Raw genomic sequence first — 18,339 nt, 5'->3', positions numbered from 1 at the left:
AGTTCCCTTGCGGGTCCTGTACACCTGACCCATTATCATGAATAACATGAAAATTATTAAGATCAAAGTATAAGTGACGATTCAATCACCATAGAAATTGAAGGATTAGTGTTTAGGCTGAGGATGAGAAGATAAAATACTAGAGGGTTTCTTGTGCTAGCTATTGACATACAACTGAGCAGGTAAGGCCTTTGAAAGAAAGTGGTAGTTGTCAGTTTACTCAGTAATGATAATATTAATAATCAACTAACCTAAATATATGGAATAAAATAGTGTCAATTCTACATCTGCCCAACATCCAATACAAAGGGTGATGAAGAATGAATTCTAAGGGATACTCCTTACCATGCACAGAAAGGAGTATTGCAAGTCAAGAAACTCACGCTTCACCTTCGATACCCTATTTGGTTACAGAACTCCTTTGCGATGTGCACTATACATGGTGATGGTAACTTATCTGTTATATGTTACATACACATGTTATTCCCCTCTTAATTAAAGTCTTTCCTGTTGAACACGAAGCACAAAGTAATGCGGATGTGTGCTCTGCAATTGAGGATGTATGAGCCATTATGCTACATTCTGGATGAAATACAACTGTTGGATAAAGATCTTCAGCAAGGCGTAGTCGACCATGTCACAGTAGTCAGGAAAGGATTAACTCAATAAAAATAGTTGTCTTATGAGAAAACCCAAACAGTGAATATTTTTTCCAGTGTTTGAAGGTAACAAACAGCTCTTCTCTGAGAGAACACTGACAAGGATCTTTTTTTGTGGGGGGAGGGGTTTATTTAGAACGAATTCGACCCAAAGGTATAAGAGCGCTTTACATGAGCACCAGTTGTGTTACAGACCAGCACATTCTTTTTGTTATGCAGGGGGAAATGAAGTGATTTGCCCAGAAAACCAGGATTGTTGAGCGTCTCTGCCGAGACTCGAACCCGGTTCCCGTGTTTCGAAGTCGACTGCATCCTCTCCTTTCTAGGCCACATCCTCCCCTTTCTATTACACGTTGGATGCGTCAATGCCCTCCCTCTGCTAATCTTTGGTTGCCGGTACCTGGATGTTGGCTTACAGGAAGGGTTCCCGTTTCCGCTTGTCCACAAGGACATTGTCAGGGAGGCAGGGTTGCGGGATGGTCTCTAAATGGGGCTCTGGCACAGGGGAAACACAGATTCAACTCCCCTACAGTAATAGGCTTCTACGTCATAGGGAGGAAGGTTATTATTTGGCCAAAAAAGGGCTAATGGGACAGTACAACCCCATACTTTCCCAAGCCATGAAGTCTACACAGCACTCCGGAGTGAAAAGCTGATGAGCATTCTAGGAACTCTACATTAATGGATAATATTACTTTAGTGTAACACATTACTTTAGGATACTTCTTCATCATTGTGTTCTACAACCAATTAAAGATACATACATGGGAACTTTTAGTGATTCTTGTTCCATTTTCTCTTGTCTCAACAGCTTGACTTTAAAGAAAGTTGTATTTTTTAGCTTGTGTTTTTTCTTGACTTTTCATTTTATCTAGTCCTGATATGGATTCTTCTTTTGGGGGCATTATCACAGTTCTTTGCTCCATATCCTGTCCCCCTTTGAAATCCCTCTGTTTAAGTGTGGGTTTGCAAGTTGTCATCAAGAGAGTCAGCCTGTTTCCTTCAGAAGGATTAGAAGTTCGCTAGTAAGGTAAGAAGCTAAAAGTATGGAATTTCATTTTCAGCTTTTTATTGACTGACAAAAGGAATTTGGGTTTGATCTAAAGGCAAAGGACTCAAGGGGCAGGTTGCAAAGTAGATTCATGGACATGTAACACTATCACTGTTTTGGGTCTGTTAAACTTCACTGCAGGACCACTCTGCACTAGACCATAACTACAATAGTCCACTAACCTACAAGGCTTCCTGTAGACGCTCACTCGGTACTATGCACTTCACCTTAGAAGCAGTAACCCATCACTCTACCTTCTCCTGAGAACACTAACTAACCCCATTGCACTGAAACCTAGGGATGTAAACCCCTGGTGTGCTTACTATGGATGCTAACACAAGGCTATATACTGAAACATAGAGAAAACAACCCACCACAAATTACTTTCACATTTCAATATTACCACATCACATCATATTGTGTCCTATGGTCATTAACCCAACATACGCTAAAAACCAGCCCTGTATACTAGGGACATAATATGTCAATTCCATACAGTAACTAATAGCACTGAACCATAACATTGAATCTTAGTAGAGGAAACCAATCACATTACATTGTGTCCCAATTACATGGCAAACTCCAACCAATAACCTCCCACGTTAGCATAAGCATCCTAACTCATCGCATTTTACTGCCCCAAAGGTAGGGATTATAAATCCTAAAGAAACTAGTCCTCTATGCAACATCCCATGGACTCTAATCTAGGACTGCACTGCATCTTAGAGATACTGACTCTCCACACCCCAATGCACTAAACCAGCCAGCTCCACAGAATCCTACAAAAGCAAACTTCCCATGCCCCACTGTATTGTTAGAACCCTAAAAAACAACAGTGCACTGTGATCTAAGGACACTACTACATTGGCCTGCATCGAGACACCAACCCTGCTGTAACCAATTCTATCAACAATACCCCATCACATTGAACTAAACTAGTACACTGCATTCAGTCTTGGACACTATCCATCAACTTTACACTGAATGACCAGAGCACTCACTGATCAATACTGTAGCAAATGAATGCTACCCTGCACCGTAGGGGAGTGAGAAGCAACAGTGCAGTGCAGTTGCAGGTAATAATGCGAAGATCATATCCTCAAAACGAGCGGATATCTACACTCATATTTGCAAAAAGATTCTTATTTTTTTCCAATTTCCTAAAGCAAATGCCATAGAAATAAATAGTATTGCTTAACAAATATAAGAACTATGCAACCTGTCCCACACCTGCCTCCATAATATACGGGCCCTGCATTGTGACCTCTTGCTTTAACATTGATCACTTTGTTCTTAGTCAGAAAACTTGTCAATGTAGATGAGTTACAAACAGCCAAATGGCTATGAAACATTCAAAACAGAGACAGTGGACTTCAGGGACAGCAGAACCTTTGAACTAATTGTGGAACAGAATAAGAACAGTGAAGGCTTCCCTACCATACCAGTTTATAATTGTTTATTGCAAAAGCTGCATTAAAATTATGGTAATGTTTATTTTTACACAAGCGAAGTTAGGTTTATGAATTAATGCAGAGATCCTTTAAAGTGGAGCTACTTCAGAGACCCCCTTAATTTTGTAGCTACTTAGAAGGTCAGGGACCAGTAGAAATATGAAAGTAAAATAGGGCTTGGCAGATGTAAATTGAGAACATATTAGCTCATGTACACCCGTTTATGAGAATGAGGTAGTCATGCTGAGGCCTCAAAAAGGGGGCTTTAGTCTTTGTTGTCGGCGTAGTAGATGCGCATTAAGTAGCTAATATTAAGTGTTGGAAGAAAGAGATGTTCTGACCTGTGAATGGCACTTAGTCTTGATATGTAACAGTCCTACATAGTTATATTGAACCCATCATCGTTCAAACATGCATTTTCTGAATTCTTTTTGGTAGTTCCATGATTTTCCTTCCACCCCGTGGAAAGTATCAGAAGGCGGTGTCTTGAGGGACAGTCTATACTCTGTGCATATTGTATGTTGGGCCATAGTGTTCTATACTAACTTGTTCACGGTGTTCCCGCCTTTCCCCATTATCTCCTATCTTCCACATTTCGGAAACTAGAGAAACATGTGTTTGAAACCTAAGGGCTGGCTTTGTACATTTCTTTTTTTTAATAAGGGCATTCGTAGAGCATTATGGTATCTTCCCCTTAAAGCCTTGCACACTAAATATTTTGCTGTGCATTTGTTACTTCTGATGGTGCTGACTTAGTTGGCACAGTTTTTGGAGGGTTGCACTTTCCCTTTGTTTGAGGTGCTGCGCACAGCTTGTAGTTTGTTCTCCCTGCCACCCTGTGAACAGTGCTGCAGTTGTTGGGTCTGAGAAATGAAGTCAACTAGGTGATGTTGTCTGTGGGTTCTCCGGTGTGTTTCACCTGCTTTCAGTATGTAAATGGTACTTTTAATGATTGCCTGGACAGAATTTTTATACCCACAAAAAAATAATAAATTGTAAGCCATTTATAAATTAAATGCCATAGGTAGGAGGGCAAGCCTTGCAGGGCTGAAACTAGGCTCTTCTGCACCGACACACTCTCCGCTACAAAGCACACACAAGGCGTGAGATTGATTCTGTTGACAAACAATACAGAACTCAATCTACTTTATTGCAGGGGGCAGTCCTTCCATCATTATGTGGGGCCATAAACATAACAGCGGGTTTAACTCTTTATAGAGATTAGACCCATATATCCATACTGTCAGATATATTAACAGGTCTGTGTGACGTATTGCAGAGGACAGTCCTTCTGTTAAGTCTATGGCGCTGTAGACATAATAGCAGGAATAACTTGTGCAGCACACTAGTTGTCCTTCTGCGAAGGCTATGTCAGTTGATATAATATAAGTTTTACAATTCAGGGGACAGACCTTTCATTATCCTTGCCAGCAGGAGTGCTAAAGTGAGGTTGAGGGTGGGGAAGAAAAGGACAGGCTGCCAGAGCCAACACGGCCGTGAGAGAGTGTGCCCCTTTGTCACAGACCATTAAAAGAACATTTTTCAAACACCAAGCAAAAGTAAGCCTCTAAACTACGGAACAATTTGACAGGTTTCCAGTTGCGGCTGTTCTTGTGGCAGAGTGGCGGGGAAGTGGGGAGAGGGTGGGGTGACAAAAAAAAAAAAAAAGCGTAACTGCACCTTGTTGCATCGCGTTCTTTTGCTCCTCTTCTCGCAGGTTCCCAAACTCCACCGCGGCCAATCCTGAAGCTGCTTTCATTTTCTTGTGTGTTTTTTTTTTAGGTCTGGCGTTAGCCCTTTTGATTTTACTACAATAATATGTATAATATATACCTACTTAACGGGGCTTTAAGCCACCTCTCTTCACCCAGTAGTCTGATGTATCATTCCAATTTTGCTTCCTCCCACAACAGCCTACTTAAGTCTCTGTTTGATGTTGCTTTGAGTGACTGCATTTTGCTGTTGCCTGATGTGATAGTACTACGCATTTGAAGCGAACGCAGGCCACATTGCAGCTTTTATAAATTCCTGTTTCCTTCCAATGCGGTTGTAAATTCCTTTTGAAGTGGACTGCTGATATTTCACAGTATACCATATTGTGTTCCTGTACTCGGTTTCACCAATGGTTCTTTAATAAACTGTGCCCAGTAAGAAAACCATACTTAATCATCTTTACTTTGCCACACACTTGTGACAGTTTAATTTAAACATAGGTGGGATGTAATTTGGGTTTTAGTATTCAATATTTTATTCCTTCTTTCTTACTTGCCTTCTATCCTTCTTTCGTTGCTTCTTTCTTTCTTGCCTGTCCATTTTTCTTTTCATTCTTCCTTTGTTTTTTGCCTTCTTTCCTTTTTTTAAATTCTCTTTTCTTTATTTTTTTACTTTTCCTTTTTTAATTCTATTTTACTGCTTTCCTTCTTTCGGTCTTCCTTTGCTCTCTTGTGCATTTCATTCTTTCTTTCCTTTCTTTTTTCTTCTTTCTTTCTTGCTTTCCCGCCTTCCTTATTACCTTTTTTCCTCTTTCCTTCTTTTTTTGCCATCTTTTGTTACTTTTGTTTTGCCTTCTTTCATTCTTTCTTTGGCCTTCTTTCCTTTCTTCTTTCTTTTGCTTTCCTTCATTCTATCTGTCGGTTTTCCATTTTGCATCCTTTCCTTTTTCTTTACTTCTTTCTTGCCTCTTTCTTGATTTCTTTTTTGCATTCTTTCCTTCTGCCTTTCTCCTTTCCTTCTGTTTTTCCTTCTTTCTTTTTGTTCTCTCCTTTGTTTATTCTTGTTGCCTTTTTTCCTCCATTCTTTCTTTCTTGTCTTCTTTCCATTTTTCTTTCCTTCTCTCTATTCTTCTTTTTTGCCTACCCTCCCATTTTGCCTCCCTCCCTGCCTTTCACTTTGCTTTCCTTCATTCCTTTTTTGACCTTCTCCCTTCCTTTTTGTCTGCCTTCATTCATTTTTTGTCTGCCTTCCTTTATTTTTTCGCATCCTTCCTTACTTTCTTCCCTTCTTTAACCAAAGGGAGGCTAGCAGCCAATGCCAGACCAATAACTTTATTAGGTCTGTGTTAGCCAAGAACTTTTAATTATACTAAAATTACAAATAACATAGTTACTTCTAGGGATTTTCAGCCAGACTTCATTAATGAATGACATGACTCATAATGACATGACTTGTAGACCACACAGCTATTCAGGGAGTGTCCAGGCACTAACACATGTAGCTAGGTAGGGGAAAATAGAGATTAAAGACTGAATAAGTGAGTTTTTAGAGTTTAGCGAAAGGTGATCTAATTTGACAAAATATTGTTCCAGAATTTTGGCCACACAGACCAAGAAGGACATGTCGGCGCGCCTTGCATTTTTAAAGCAAGGGACCATTATCAGATGAGCCTTTCCAGAGTTCAAAGTCCTGACGGCTGGCAATGCTAGATTCTCAAATTCAGGTAATGTGGTCCTCTGTTGTGGAGAGCATGGTAAGCAAGCACAAAGGTGTTAAATATAACCCTCCTATTGACTGGAAGCGGGTGAAGCTGTTTGAAATAGGAAGGTGCTGGGGAACTCTTGGGGAGATTGAGGAGAAGGTGAGCTGCAGTTTTCTGGACTACTTGAATATGCTCAATAAGGAAGGAAGATAGGCCAAACTATAAGGCATGTGAATAATCCAATCTGATTGAAATGAAAGCTTGAACTACAGTTTTTAGAGCTTCCCACGGAAGGAAGGTTAAGAATGTTTTTAGTGGCTTTGTTATCCAGAAGCAACTTTTCAATACAGAAAGAATCTGAGACTTAACTGGTCATCGAAGATTACCCCAAGAGTTCGAGCTGCTTGAGTGGGCAGAGGGGAGGTTGAATCGCCATCAGGTCAGTATCCAGTCCACCCTGGAGTTGGGTTAGGACCGAAAAGGAGAATTTTGGTCTTATCATGGTTACACTGCAAGTGGTTATCTCTAAGCCAGCCCATTACCACCCACAATCAAGCAAGGAAAGTTTCCTTAGCAGTGTCTAAGATACTCCTGTATGAGAATATTAGCCGAGTGTCATCCACATATGAAATACCGAAAAACTCCACCAGGAGCGGCGAGTGGGGACATATAGATGTTAAACAGAGTGGGACTCAAAGCTGATCCCTGGGGTACTCCGCATTTGAGGAGTTTTGCATTGGAAAAATGTGTTTCATCCACACCGGCTGTTCTCTAGTTGTTAGAAAGGACTTGATCCATTTCAGGTCCAGTCCATCCAATATGATATTTGCCAAACGTTGAAGCAACATATCATGATAGACAGTATCAGATGCCATAGCAGATGCTGCCAATGGCGGTGTTTTGGCCCTGATCAAGTGCCACCTTCAGGGACTGAGTGATTTCCGATAGGGTGGTTTCAGTGCTGTGACATGCATAGAAACTTGATTGGGAAGAGTGGAGAGGACTGTGAGTGTCAACAAACTCATAGAGTTTAGAGGCGAGAGGAAAGCGAGAGATTGGTCTAAAATTAGACAAACGTTTATTGTCAGAGATAAAGTATTTTTCAATAAGGGAATGAAACTGGCCTTTTTCCATATCTCAGGAACCATGCCTGTCAGCAAGGAAGAGCAGAACACGTTGAGATATAGTGGACAAATTGTATCTACAATTTACCTCAGAAAGTTGGGGGGGAGCATTGGTCCTGAGGCAAACCAGAATTACAAGCCAGGAAACAAGCATTCAGTTCCTCCACGTCTGGAGGTACAAATGAAAGAAGCTCAATTTCCAGAGTGGAAACAAGAGGCATGGGGCAGATTCCGGGGGCTGGGTAGTGTGCAACGCTAATATGTTTGTCTGAATTTTGATGATTTTCTTTTCAAAGAAGTCATTTAACTTCTGACACAAACTGCTGGATTCCGGTGGTGGAGTTTGAGCTTTTGAGTCCATAAAGAGGGACACAATTTTATACATTTCCTTAGGACTGTTATTGGCTTCTCTAACTTTCTGAGTAAAAAAGTTTGCATACTTTGTTACAATGGCCCAAGGAACAAATCTAGGGAATTAATTAATTCCCCTGCATAGCCCTGGGGGCGGTAAAATATGGCCCCAGTGAAAGAGGTTTGTGCATTGAGAGATGTACGAAAACCCAAAGCCTCCACACCTTTCAAGTCCTCAAATTGAAAAGTAGAACATGAAAGGCTTTTTTTTAAATGTGATAGCAAGTCCTCCTCCAATTTTTACCTCATGGTCTAGATGCATTCATTCATAGTTCTCAGGGAAAGCAAGTTCAATGTCTGGGGACGAGTCTTCTTTCATTCAGGTTTCAGTCATAAACAGTACATCAAATCTTAGGTCAATTAAAGGATTATAGAAATGGGAAGAGTGTTTCTGTAGAGAGTAAATGTTAAAAGGGGCAGCTTTCAGGACAGTCTGCCCCCTAACCATGGCCCTACTACTCTTTATGCCCGTATTCGTGTTATGTACATCCGTTTTAAAATTCATGCAAAAAATGAGACCCAGGCTAAGGGGTAAAGGAGACTTAAAGGTATGCAAATTAAGCTCCTGCAATTTCTTCAAAGTGTAGCTGATCCGCGTGGTGCTGTCTGGTTTAAATCCAACATAGTGTCTAGTTCTGGCCGTGGTGGGGATGCGGAGAGGGCAAACGGGCTTGCCTTTGGTGCGCCAGAGGCACACCATGGCTCACCAGATGAGTGTCCACCCATGTTTGTGTTTTTTGCAGGCAAAGCTCATCTAATTGAGCATCTGCACCAACCAACTAAAGCACTGCCAAACAAAGATGGCGCCTCCAGCAGTGTCATCATGGAGAAACAAGAAATGTATTCCAAATAATGCCACTTGGCCCCTTTAAAATATTACTTTCAACTTAAAAAAAACTGAATTGACTAAGAACAGCAGTAAAACATTTTGCAAGTTAAGAACAGTATAATATAAGGCCGATTGGTAAGAAGGCAATAATGTGTCTTAACGTGTGATTGTTGTTGGAACAAGATACAGTTTGAACCGGAGTAATACACAGTGCAACGTTTTAAAGGATGAGAAGAGGTTTATGGAAAGCCGACATGTTTCTGCACTTCATCGGAGAGACGCTCATGCTTTGGTTGGTAAGAGCTTACCAGGTGAAGTACACAAATGTGTCCATTCTCAGTCGTAAAACAAGTATAGATATCCTTCAGTTTGTCTAGGATGGTCATGCATGAGATGAGTAAAGGGGCAAAGAGTGTGTTGATGCTGTCAGCAAATGAAGGAGCCTACAAAAAAAACAGAAAAGACATTACAATATACACTTCAGTAAAACAACAGATTGTTTCTCTATTTCTTGCATGTTGCATATCAGAGAACATAGAAACACTGTATTTGCTATTCCCAGAATACTGACTGCTGACTGGTAGCTAAATCTAAAAAACTGTAGGTAACCTAAGAGACATTAATCGTGAAACAAATGGTTATAAGGACCATCTTTGCGGATTCTAGCAAAGTTGTCTCTTTTCCCAAGTAATCACATTACCACACTACAGAGTGCGACATAGCTCCTATGGATCACAGTAGCCACGCCCCTACTGTTGTGCAAGAAGTAGAGCTATAATAGTGTTCACTGAATCGTGACACAGGAAGTCTAGGAGTGGAGAACTTCTACCCATGGGAGCCTCTCGAGTAGTCACCAGATCTGGTTATTTTATCATTTGCCACAATATAAACTAAATGTATGTTTGTAGTATGTAGCCACAGTGACTTTATCCCGTTTGCCACCTTAATTAGGGAATCGATTTGCCCACTGGCTCTCAAATTTGCATTCAGGATTGTATACTAAACTTAGTGTGGTCTGTTTTCATCTTTTCTTTCCTTCAGTCCTTTGTTTTGTTGGTTGTGATTTGTTTCAGGAGTTAACCGTGAAGAAAGATTGAAGCTTTCAGTACAGTACTAGTAGGTATTGCATAAAGCAATGGGTTTTGAGTTATTTTCTGAGTAGGCAATTCTGAACCTCTTGCTGAAAGCGGTATATCTCTCGACCCTCTGGTTGCATTAATGCAGAAATATTTTCTGGGGGGTTACTCTTTTCCTGTTGCAGCATTGAAGCTTTGAGATGGACTGGCTATAATCAGCCCTGCTTCCCAACAGAATGCAAGCTATTTCTTTCTCGGAAGTAAGCAGGTAAACAATGTTTAGACCCTAAACCAAGTCTCTGGTTCAGCCTGGGTGGATTTGAAGTGACTATTTCTCAATCAACCTTCAACAGCCAGTAAACCTTCTGGCATCGTGAACACTTGGTCTTGCTGACACCAGGTATCCAGATAAAACTGTGTGTCATCAATACCTGAGGGAATGCAGAGGTGGTTTATCTTAAGAATGTCCTCCAGGGGGTTAACCCTTTCCTTGCTAATGTGTATTTGAATATTAGGCCACATATCTACAGCCTCAGGTCAGCAATGGTGCTAAGAGTAAAAAGTGAATCCTAAAGAAATGTTTGGATAACTTTCAAGAAAGGAAATTAGAACTCTGTCAATACAGCCTTGCCGGATGAGCATAGACAACCTGAAAGCAGGCATAATATGTGTGTAAAGCTCTGGGAAAATAACATGAGAAAATCGGTAAGGAAACTCTTTTGCCCACACCATTCCTTAAAAATAAGTGGTCCCTATTATTTGCTCTGTCCCAGAAATACCTGGCTCTTCGGTAACAGTAATTCCAGAACAGGCAAATAACAGGGATTTTAGCGAGTCACTTGCAGTGAAGGTTCTGGGCAGATGGGGACTCACTGAATTTCGAGAACATGCATGGACCACAATGTTACGAAATGATCTGATCAAGTAACTGTATATAGTGTCACATTTAAAAACATAAAGAGTGACAACTGCATCGTAAAAGTTTTTTTGTTACAGGCATACAAGTGAAAGAACAACACTAACCACCTGGGCACCCAAGTGTTTTAAAGCTTAGTTGTCGCTGCATTACAGTAATCTTTCTATCAGAGCGTTTTCTGTGGCACATCTCATAACATCAAACATGTTTGCCTCTTTCATGGGCTTTGTCAGGGAAACATCCTTTACCACACGGTCGGAACCACGCAATGCCATTCCCATGCATCTCTCACCAGACAATGCCGTTACCACGGAATCCTTTCCACACAAGGTAAGTATATTTAAAGTAAGTGTGTGTCTTGTGTGTGTGCACGCATGTGTGTGTATATATGTATGTATGCGTGTGTGTATATGTTTATATAATTACATTTAGGGATGGGGTGGGTAGGGGTATTGAGCCGTAATGGTTTTAGTGGTTTAGAAATGGGTAAGGGTATTGGGGGGTAAAGGTGTTTTTAGGGCTTAGGGGTAGGTGGTAAGGGTGTTTTGGGGTTTAGGGGTGCGTAGGGTATAGGATGGTATGGGTGTTTTTCTGGTAGGTAGGGGTATTGGGTGATAACAGTGTTTTTAGGGATGAGGGGCGAGTAAGGGTGTAGGGTGTTATGGGTGTTTTTAGAGTTTTGGGGGGATGGGGTGCTGAAGGTTATTTTAAAAATGTGGTTTGGTGGGGATCTCCCCAATTTAAAAAAGACAGATATAGATATAGATATAGATATATACTTTCAACAGAGTTCGCATGTACCTCTGCCTCTTGAATGGCAGCGGGCTGCCGGCGAGGTTGCAAACCTCCAAACAAACGAATGCCAAGCCTTCTTACAGTATGTCAAGGATTGTGCTGAGCCCAAAATCCGTTTCAATGTGGTTCATTAAATCCACATCATATGGCAAACAATGCACACACACACAAATATATAAATATATACACATATATATATATATTTATTTATATATATATATAAAAACGTTTCACTTACCTTATATATACGTACCTTGCATTGTAAAGGCATGCGTGGTAAAGGCATTGGATTGTAGTGGATGTGTGGTAAAGGCATGTGTTGTAAATGCATGCATGGTTCTGTGATACAACCCTTTGTCAAGTCCCTTTCTAAGAAGTCAAGTAAACTATTTATACTTTATACTTTATTTCTTATCACGACTGCTCAATTGTCACTCATGTTCACATTACCTTATTTACCGTTAATTTTCATAAATGTCTACAAAATTCAATAACGTTCAAAAAACATTACAGACTACACCTGGGACTATTACATACAAAATGATAATCTCACAGAGGAGAAAATACAGATCTAATTGTGGCATACCAGTGCACCTAACATAACTGGTATCGTGAAGAACAGTCCCCTCTCAGGTCTAATGAGACAATTCATCTATAGGAGCATATTTATCTGAATAAGTATATTGCAGAAAGCAAGTAAAGTCACTTTCTACCACTGAGAATAAACAGCTGAAGTGTATACAAGAAGTTTGCTGTATGCATAGGATGGTGTCCACCACTTACAAGGACGAAATAAAAAAAATGTCTGATCTGCCGAACAGAAACATTATTTTAAGCGCCTATTGAGATTGATGCTTTGGGTCAGGCAATGAGTGCCTGATTCTAATTTTACATGAACGACATCTTATCGGATTTACTTCAGCTAAATTAGTGTGTGTTGTTAAACAGTGTTTTACTGTACATCCGTGGCTTCCTATTGAGTTATTGTGTTCAGATTTTTCGCTGCTCGAGGTGGGTGCTCATGCTCACACGTCATTACTTCATAACATTTTCAGAGATAATGACTTGGCAGGTCATTCCTTATAAATGCAATATTTGATGATTGTGTGCACCTTTGTATGCAGATGGATAGCTGTTGGGTTTTATTACCGCATTGGCTGCCAATGACAAATGTCCCTATGTCCCCTACCTTGGGCTAGTAAAACGAGCACATCCTGCAAAACTCAAAATTGTGTAGTTGTCAGAGAAGGTATGTTTTTAAAAACACGTTTCATAGACAGCCATAAAGATAAGTAACAGTGGCATGTTATAAATTTACACTATCGCTCAGCAATGCGACATAAAATATCTAAAGTGAAGAAATGTGCCCCTTCCAAAAGATTCATATCAATAGTTGGTAACAGACATGCAAATCCGGATCCAAACACAGGCTCTCATTATAAAGGGGGCCCTCGATTCCGACGGAGGAGGTAACAGCAGTAACTGTCTCTGCCAGAATGATGAGATCCACAGACACCGTGGATCTGTTTACTATCACTCAGAGATTTTGGATGCTGGGTGGGAGCAGCTGAAATCTTTAATTAAGCGTCTGTGCCAAATGAGGAGTGAACAGGGAATTGGGCTCAGGGCTAGTATGGGAGCCAAATGCAACCCTGATGAAAAAAATATTAAAACCAGTTCCCGCACTCTTCCTGTCTCTTTCTTTCCAAGCTCTCTCTTCCCCTCTCTCTCTTCCCCGCTCTCTCTCCCCTCTCTTTCTTTCTCTCTCTTTGCCTGCTGTTGACACGTCCATAACCCCAGCGAGTTGGACACAGAGCCAGCAGCCATTCACTTTTAAAAACCAGATACCAAAGGCACAAGTCTCTGCAGGGAAATGCTAGATGGAATAAAAGGTCAATACTGTTATTTCCTAAGTTCTTTTTACACCCTCAGTCCAACCCATAAAATACTATTTTGCTCATCCTCAGAGTTTCAGGCACCCTAGTGTTATTAACTGTGCGGTGGGGAAATACCAGCCCTTTATTAGGGTCACTTATAAGGAGGGCCATAGGTGTTATGCCTATACTATTCTGGTCCTCAATGCATTCAGTCCTGTAACAATGGGTCTGTTATACAGCAAGCTAAATAACCTACACAATACCTATGCGTATTAGCAAGACCTTCAGCAACATCCTTAAAACTCCATAATCCATTGATCCATCAACACTAACTATATACCAACAATAATGATACAGTGGCAAAGCTAGACCTTTTAGCACCTGTGGCGGTCGGACGTGCTGCTCCGCGACGGGCACAGGTGAGAGCGGGGTGGGACGGCTGTGGGTAAGAGGGGGGTGGAGGGTGCGCTGCCCCTAAAACTCATGGCGCCTGAGGCGGACTGCCCCCCCCCCCCGCACCCCACTCTTGCTAAGCCACTGTAATGATAACAGAACATCAAAAATGCTGAAGATATTACAGTCCATAAGCTGAACCAGACTTTGGTCTAAGAGAAATGCTTGGAACCAAGGATGGTAGTTAACATATCGGTTAGTGAGGCAAGGGCCACACTAATGGCAGTAATTATCATCCCACCTCTTACTGAGTACCTTGGATAAAGTTTAAATTCCATTGTGAGAGTTAATTTGCTGTCCTATCTTGCAGCCTGTGAGGGGTTGCTCTAAAGAAAGTGTAAAGTGCTAGCACACCCAGCTCCATTTTATCCGCAGAGGGGTTTACTGTTGCAAGGCCATCTTGCCCATAGGACAGAATGGGGAATGCTGCGTCACATGTTTCCAGCATATCTTCCCATAGGCATAAGATGGAGAGATGGAGTTTAGGGTGCCTGAACTCAGAATTTAATAACATCATTTTATGAAGATAGTTTTTCAATTGTATGTTTAGAAACCGCGCTTTTAGAAGTGGCTGGTTTCTTGTACTAACCATCCTGCGTGCCTCTGCCTAGTTGTGTATTGACTGTCTGGGTCAGGGTCTGGTGACAGGGTCTGGCAAGTGTCCGGACAACAGAGAGGAGTAGGTGAGACCGTAACCTGCTAGCCTGAATTTGATGAGGGGGGGAGGAGTAGCGCCCTGATGTGAAGAGGGCTGTGTTGCTGCCACAAAAGGATGGCTCCACCTCCTGCGGAGCATCTGGGGCCCAGCCGCTCACTATCAAAGGAAGAGGGCGTGCACTGGCAGGAATGAATGAATGAATGAATGGTTATTTGTACTGCGCGGACTTAGCCCGAGGGCATCAAGGCGCAAACTAAAACATAAATTATGACTAAACAGTTACAGTTACAGAGAAAACAAACATAAGAATGAGATTCAGTGATAGGCCTGGGAGAAGAGCCAAGTCTTCAGAAGCTTCCGAAACGTGATCAGGGAAGGTTGGTTGGACAATTCGGGGGGGGGGAGGTTTTTCCACAATTTAGGGGCCAGAGTGGAAAAGGCTCTTCCTCCCCATTTCGCTTTTTTAAATCTTGGGACCGCCAGCAGATTTCTTGAAGATGATCGGAGGGTTCTCTTGGGGGAATAGGGGCTGACCAGGGCCTTTATGCCATCGGAGCCAGTGCCGAAAACGGCTCTGTGGGCCAGACATATAATTTTAAAGGAAATCCTGGAATATATGGGCAGCCAGTGGAGGTCCTTTCTGGCCTGAGTAGCAGATGATAGCTTTGAGAGGTTTAGGACCATCCTGGCAGCTGAGTTTTGGACCATCTGGAGGCGATGGAGGGCTTTTTTGTTTATGCCCCCATGCAATGCGTTGCAATAATCAAGCCTGGAAGATACCAGGGCAACGGTTGACTGCTTGCGAGCGTCAGGTGACAGATTAGGGGCAATCTTTTTAAGCATGCAGATGGTATTGCAGCAGGTGGATACCGTTCTATTTACCTGAAGTTCAAAGGAGAGGGCCGAGTCAAAGAGAACACCAAGGTTCCTGGCCGAAGTGGTGGGTTGGGGACAGTCTCCTAGAGAGGGAGGCCACCAGTCCTTGGACCAGATGTCATTAGGGTTTCCTCCAAAGACTAGGACCTCCGTCTTCTCACAGTTGAGCTTCAGGTAATTGCGCACCATCCATTTAGAGACCGCTTCCATACAGGTTCGAAATTTGAGAGCAGCCTCAGTGGTCGGTGAGGTAGAGGAGATGATAATTTGGGTATCGTCTGCATAAGACAATATTTGATACCCAAAAGATCCTATTACCTCGGCAAGTGGGGTTACGTAGATGTTGAATAACAGGGGACTCAGGGCAGAGCCCTGAGGAACCCCACATTGCACCTTTTGGAGGGAGGACAGAAAGCCACCAAGCTGAACCCTTTGCTGTCTCTCCGAAAGAAAAGAAGACAGAAGGTTGAGGGCACTTCCCCTCACCCCTATCCCCTTTAACCGGTCAACTAGGATAGGGTATCAAAAGCTGCTGTGAGATCGAGGAGCACCAGCATAGTGGTCCGACATCTGTCCACCTCGGTCCGGATGTTATTAGCCACGACCGTGAGGGCGGACTCGGTGCTGTGTGCAGCACGAAATCCATGCTGAGAGATGTCAAGAAGGCCAGTTGTTTCAAGATATGAAGTTAGAAGAAGGTTGAGGTGGGCCTCAAGCATCTTTGCAGGGGCTGGGAGCAAAGATATGGGTCGGAAGTTTTGTAAGACTTCCGGATTGAGCGAGGGTTTCTTTAGAAGGGGCTTTACAACTGCCGCCTTCCAAGGAATAGGAAACGATCCCTCGTCAATGGCCATATTCATAACTTGCAAGAGAGGAGGAAGGACAGACTCCTTACATACTTTCAAGATTTTTAGGGGGCAGGGGTCATGAGGAGAGCAAGATTTGGTAGCATCCAGAAGGTGGTTTAGATCCTCAAGTGATAGATGGGGAAAGCTGGAGAAGTTTGGCCGGGAGTCAGAAGAATCAGTGATCTCAATGTGTGAGGGAGCAGAGGGGGAGGGCGGAGGTGTACTGTTGGCATCTAATGAAGCATTGGAGTATTTGAGGGAGCTGTAAATGTCCGCGATTTTGGAATGGAAGAATCCTGCGATATCGACGCAGAGTTCTTGCGAATCATTCACTGATTCAGTTGTTTTGGAAGTGGCTAAGGTATCGATAATTTTAAAAAGTTCCCTGGAGGATTTCAAAGAGGTAGTGATTTTGTTAAAGTTATTCTTTTTTTCTTCGTCAATAGCTTTTTTTTATATTCTCTGAGGGCGGACTTATGTAGAGTTTTCCTCAGAGGGTCCTGGTGGGCATACCAGGCTCTTTCTTTCTGTCTACATTTCTGCCGCAGGGACCTAAGTTGTTCCGAGAACCAAGGTGATGAGGGGCTCTTTCTAGCTGAGTAGTGTTTTTTAAGGGGTACTAGCGAATCCAGGGCATGAGTAAGCGTGGCGGACAGAGTCACCGCGGCCTCGTTGATATCAGTCCGGGCGAGGGGATGGATATCAGTCAGGAAGGGAGCGAGCGTACTATTGGTTACATTTTTATAGTTCCTCCTAGTCTCCCATCCTTTTTTATTGGTAGGATCAGAACCGGCACGGATAGGGGTGAAATGGAAGGGAATAGCCGAGTGGTCGGACCAAGACAAGGGAATTGGGGTATCAATCCCTAGTCTGGTGTCGTTAGAGAAAATGCCATCTAAAGTATGTCCAGCAGCGTGAGTAGGACCCTCGACTAATTGGCTAAGTCCACAGGAGGTTAAAGCCTCTATTAGTGATTTGGTGTTGTTGTCCTCTGATAGTTCCAGGTGAAAATTAAAATCACCTAGAAGGGTGAGTTGGGGCTTGCTAATGAAAGGTTCTAGCAAGGTGACCAAATTGTGGCAAAAATCAGTCCTAGGACCAGGGGTCCTATAGCAAAGGATAGCAGTGAAAGAAACAGAGGGAGCGAATTGAATTGTGAAATGTAATGCCTCATATTTCTCTTCGGGGGATGAGAGGGGGTCGATACGGCAGGGAAACTGGTCTTTACACAGTATTCCCAAACCTCCACCCCTACGGTCAGTACGGTCCATTCTGGTCAGGGCATAGCCATCGGGAATAGCTTCCACTAGGTCAGGGCCAGCCGAGATGGATCCCCAGGTCTCTGTGATAAAGACCCAAGAGGGATTCCTTTGTACCACAAAGTCATTAAAAGCGGTTTTGTTTTTAATCAAAGATCTGGCATTGATGAGAAAGCCAGTTAAGTTATCCAGATGTTTCGAATGTTAAGCCTTGGCTTGACGTATTTTGGAAGGTTTGGGGCGGGCGCATGTGGATGAATTGCAGCCACATTTAACGAGAGCGATTCCCTCTGGAGGTAGAGTGTGATGACAGGGCAGAGGAGGCGGTCTTAATGAGAGCAAAGTGGTAAGGGAGCCTAAATTTGGAGTGGAGGGAGAGGAGAAAAGGGTGTCCAGCCCATCCTGCAGCGCGTCCTCAGCGCAGACGGGCAGGACTCTGGCGCCACTCCGGCGCCACTCCGGCGCCACTCCGGCGCCACTCCGGCGCGACTCCGGCGCGACTCCGGCGCCACTCCGGCACGACTCCGGCACGACTCCGGCACGACTCCGGCACGACTCCGGCACGACTCCGGCACGACTCCGGCACGACTCCGGCACGACTCCAGCACGACTCCAGCACGACTCCAGCACGACTCCGGCAC

At 42.9% G+C, this 18,339-nt stretch overlaps 1 protein-coding gene across 1 annotated transcript in view; it reads right to left on the bottom strand.

Annotated features, from left to right (window-relative positions):
* The window catches only part of HPS1 (HPS1 biogenesis of lysosomal organelles complex 3 subunit 1), a 314,105-nt gene that overhangs the window by 222,840 nt on the left and 72,926 nt on the right, over positions 1-18,339 (bottom strand). The window contains exon 4 of the mRNA XM_078643558.1: positions 9,249-9,383. Within this exon, the coding sequence (XP_078499684.1) occupies positions 9,249-9,383 (135 nt within the window). The remainder of the gene's footprint in view (positions 1-9,248; positions 9,384-18,339) is intronic.

Source organism: Lissotriton helveticus, chromosome 5_1 (assembly GCF_964261635.1).
Source record: "Lissotriton helveticus chromosome 5_1, aLisHel1.1, whole genome shotgun sequence".
NCBI lineage: Eukaryota > Metazoa > Chordata > Amphibia > Caudata > Salamandridae > Lissotriton > Lissotriton helveticus.
Note: the sequence above shows the minus strand (reverse complement) of the source record. Positions and strands in the feature narration are given on the sequence as shown.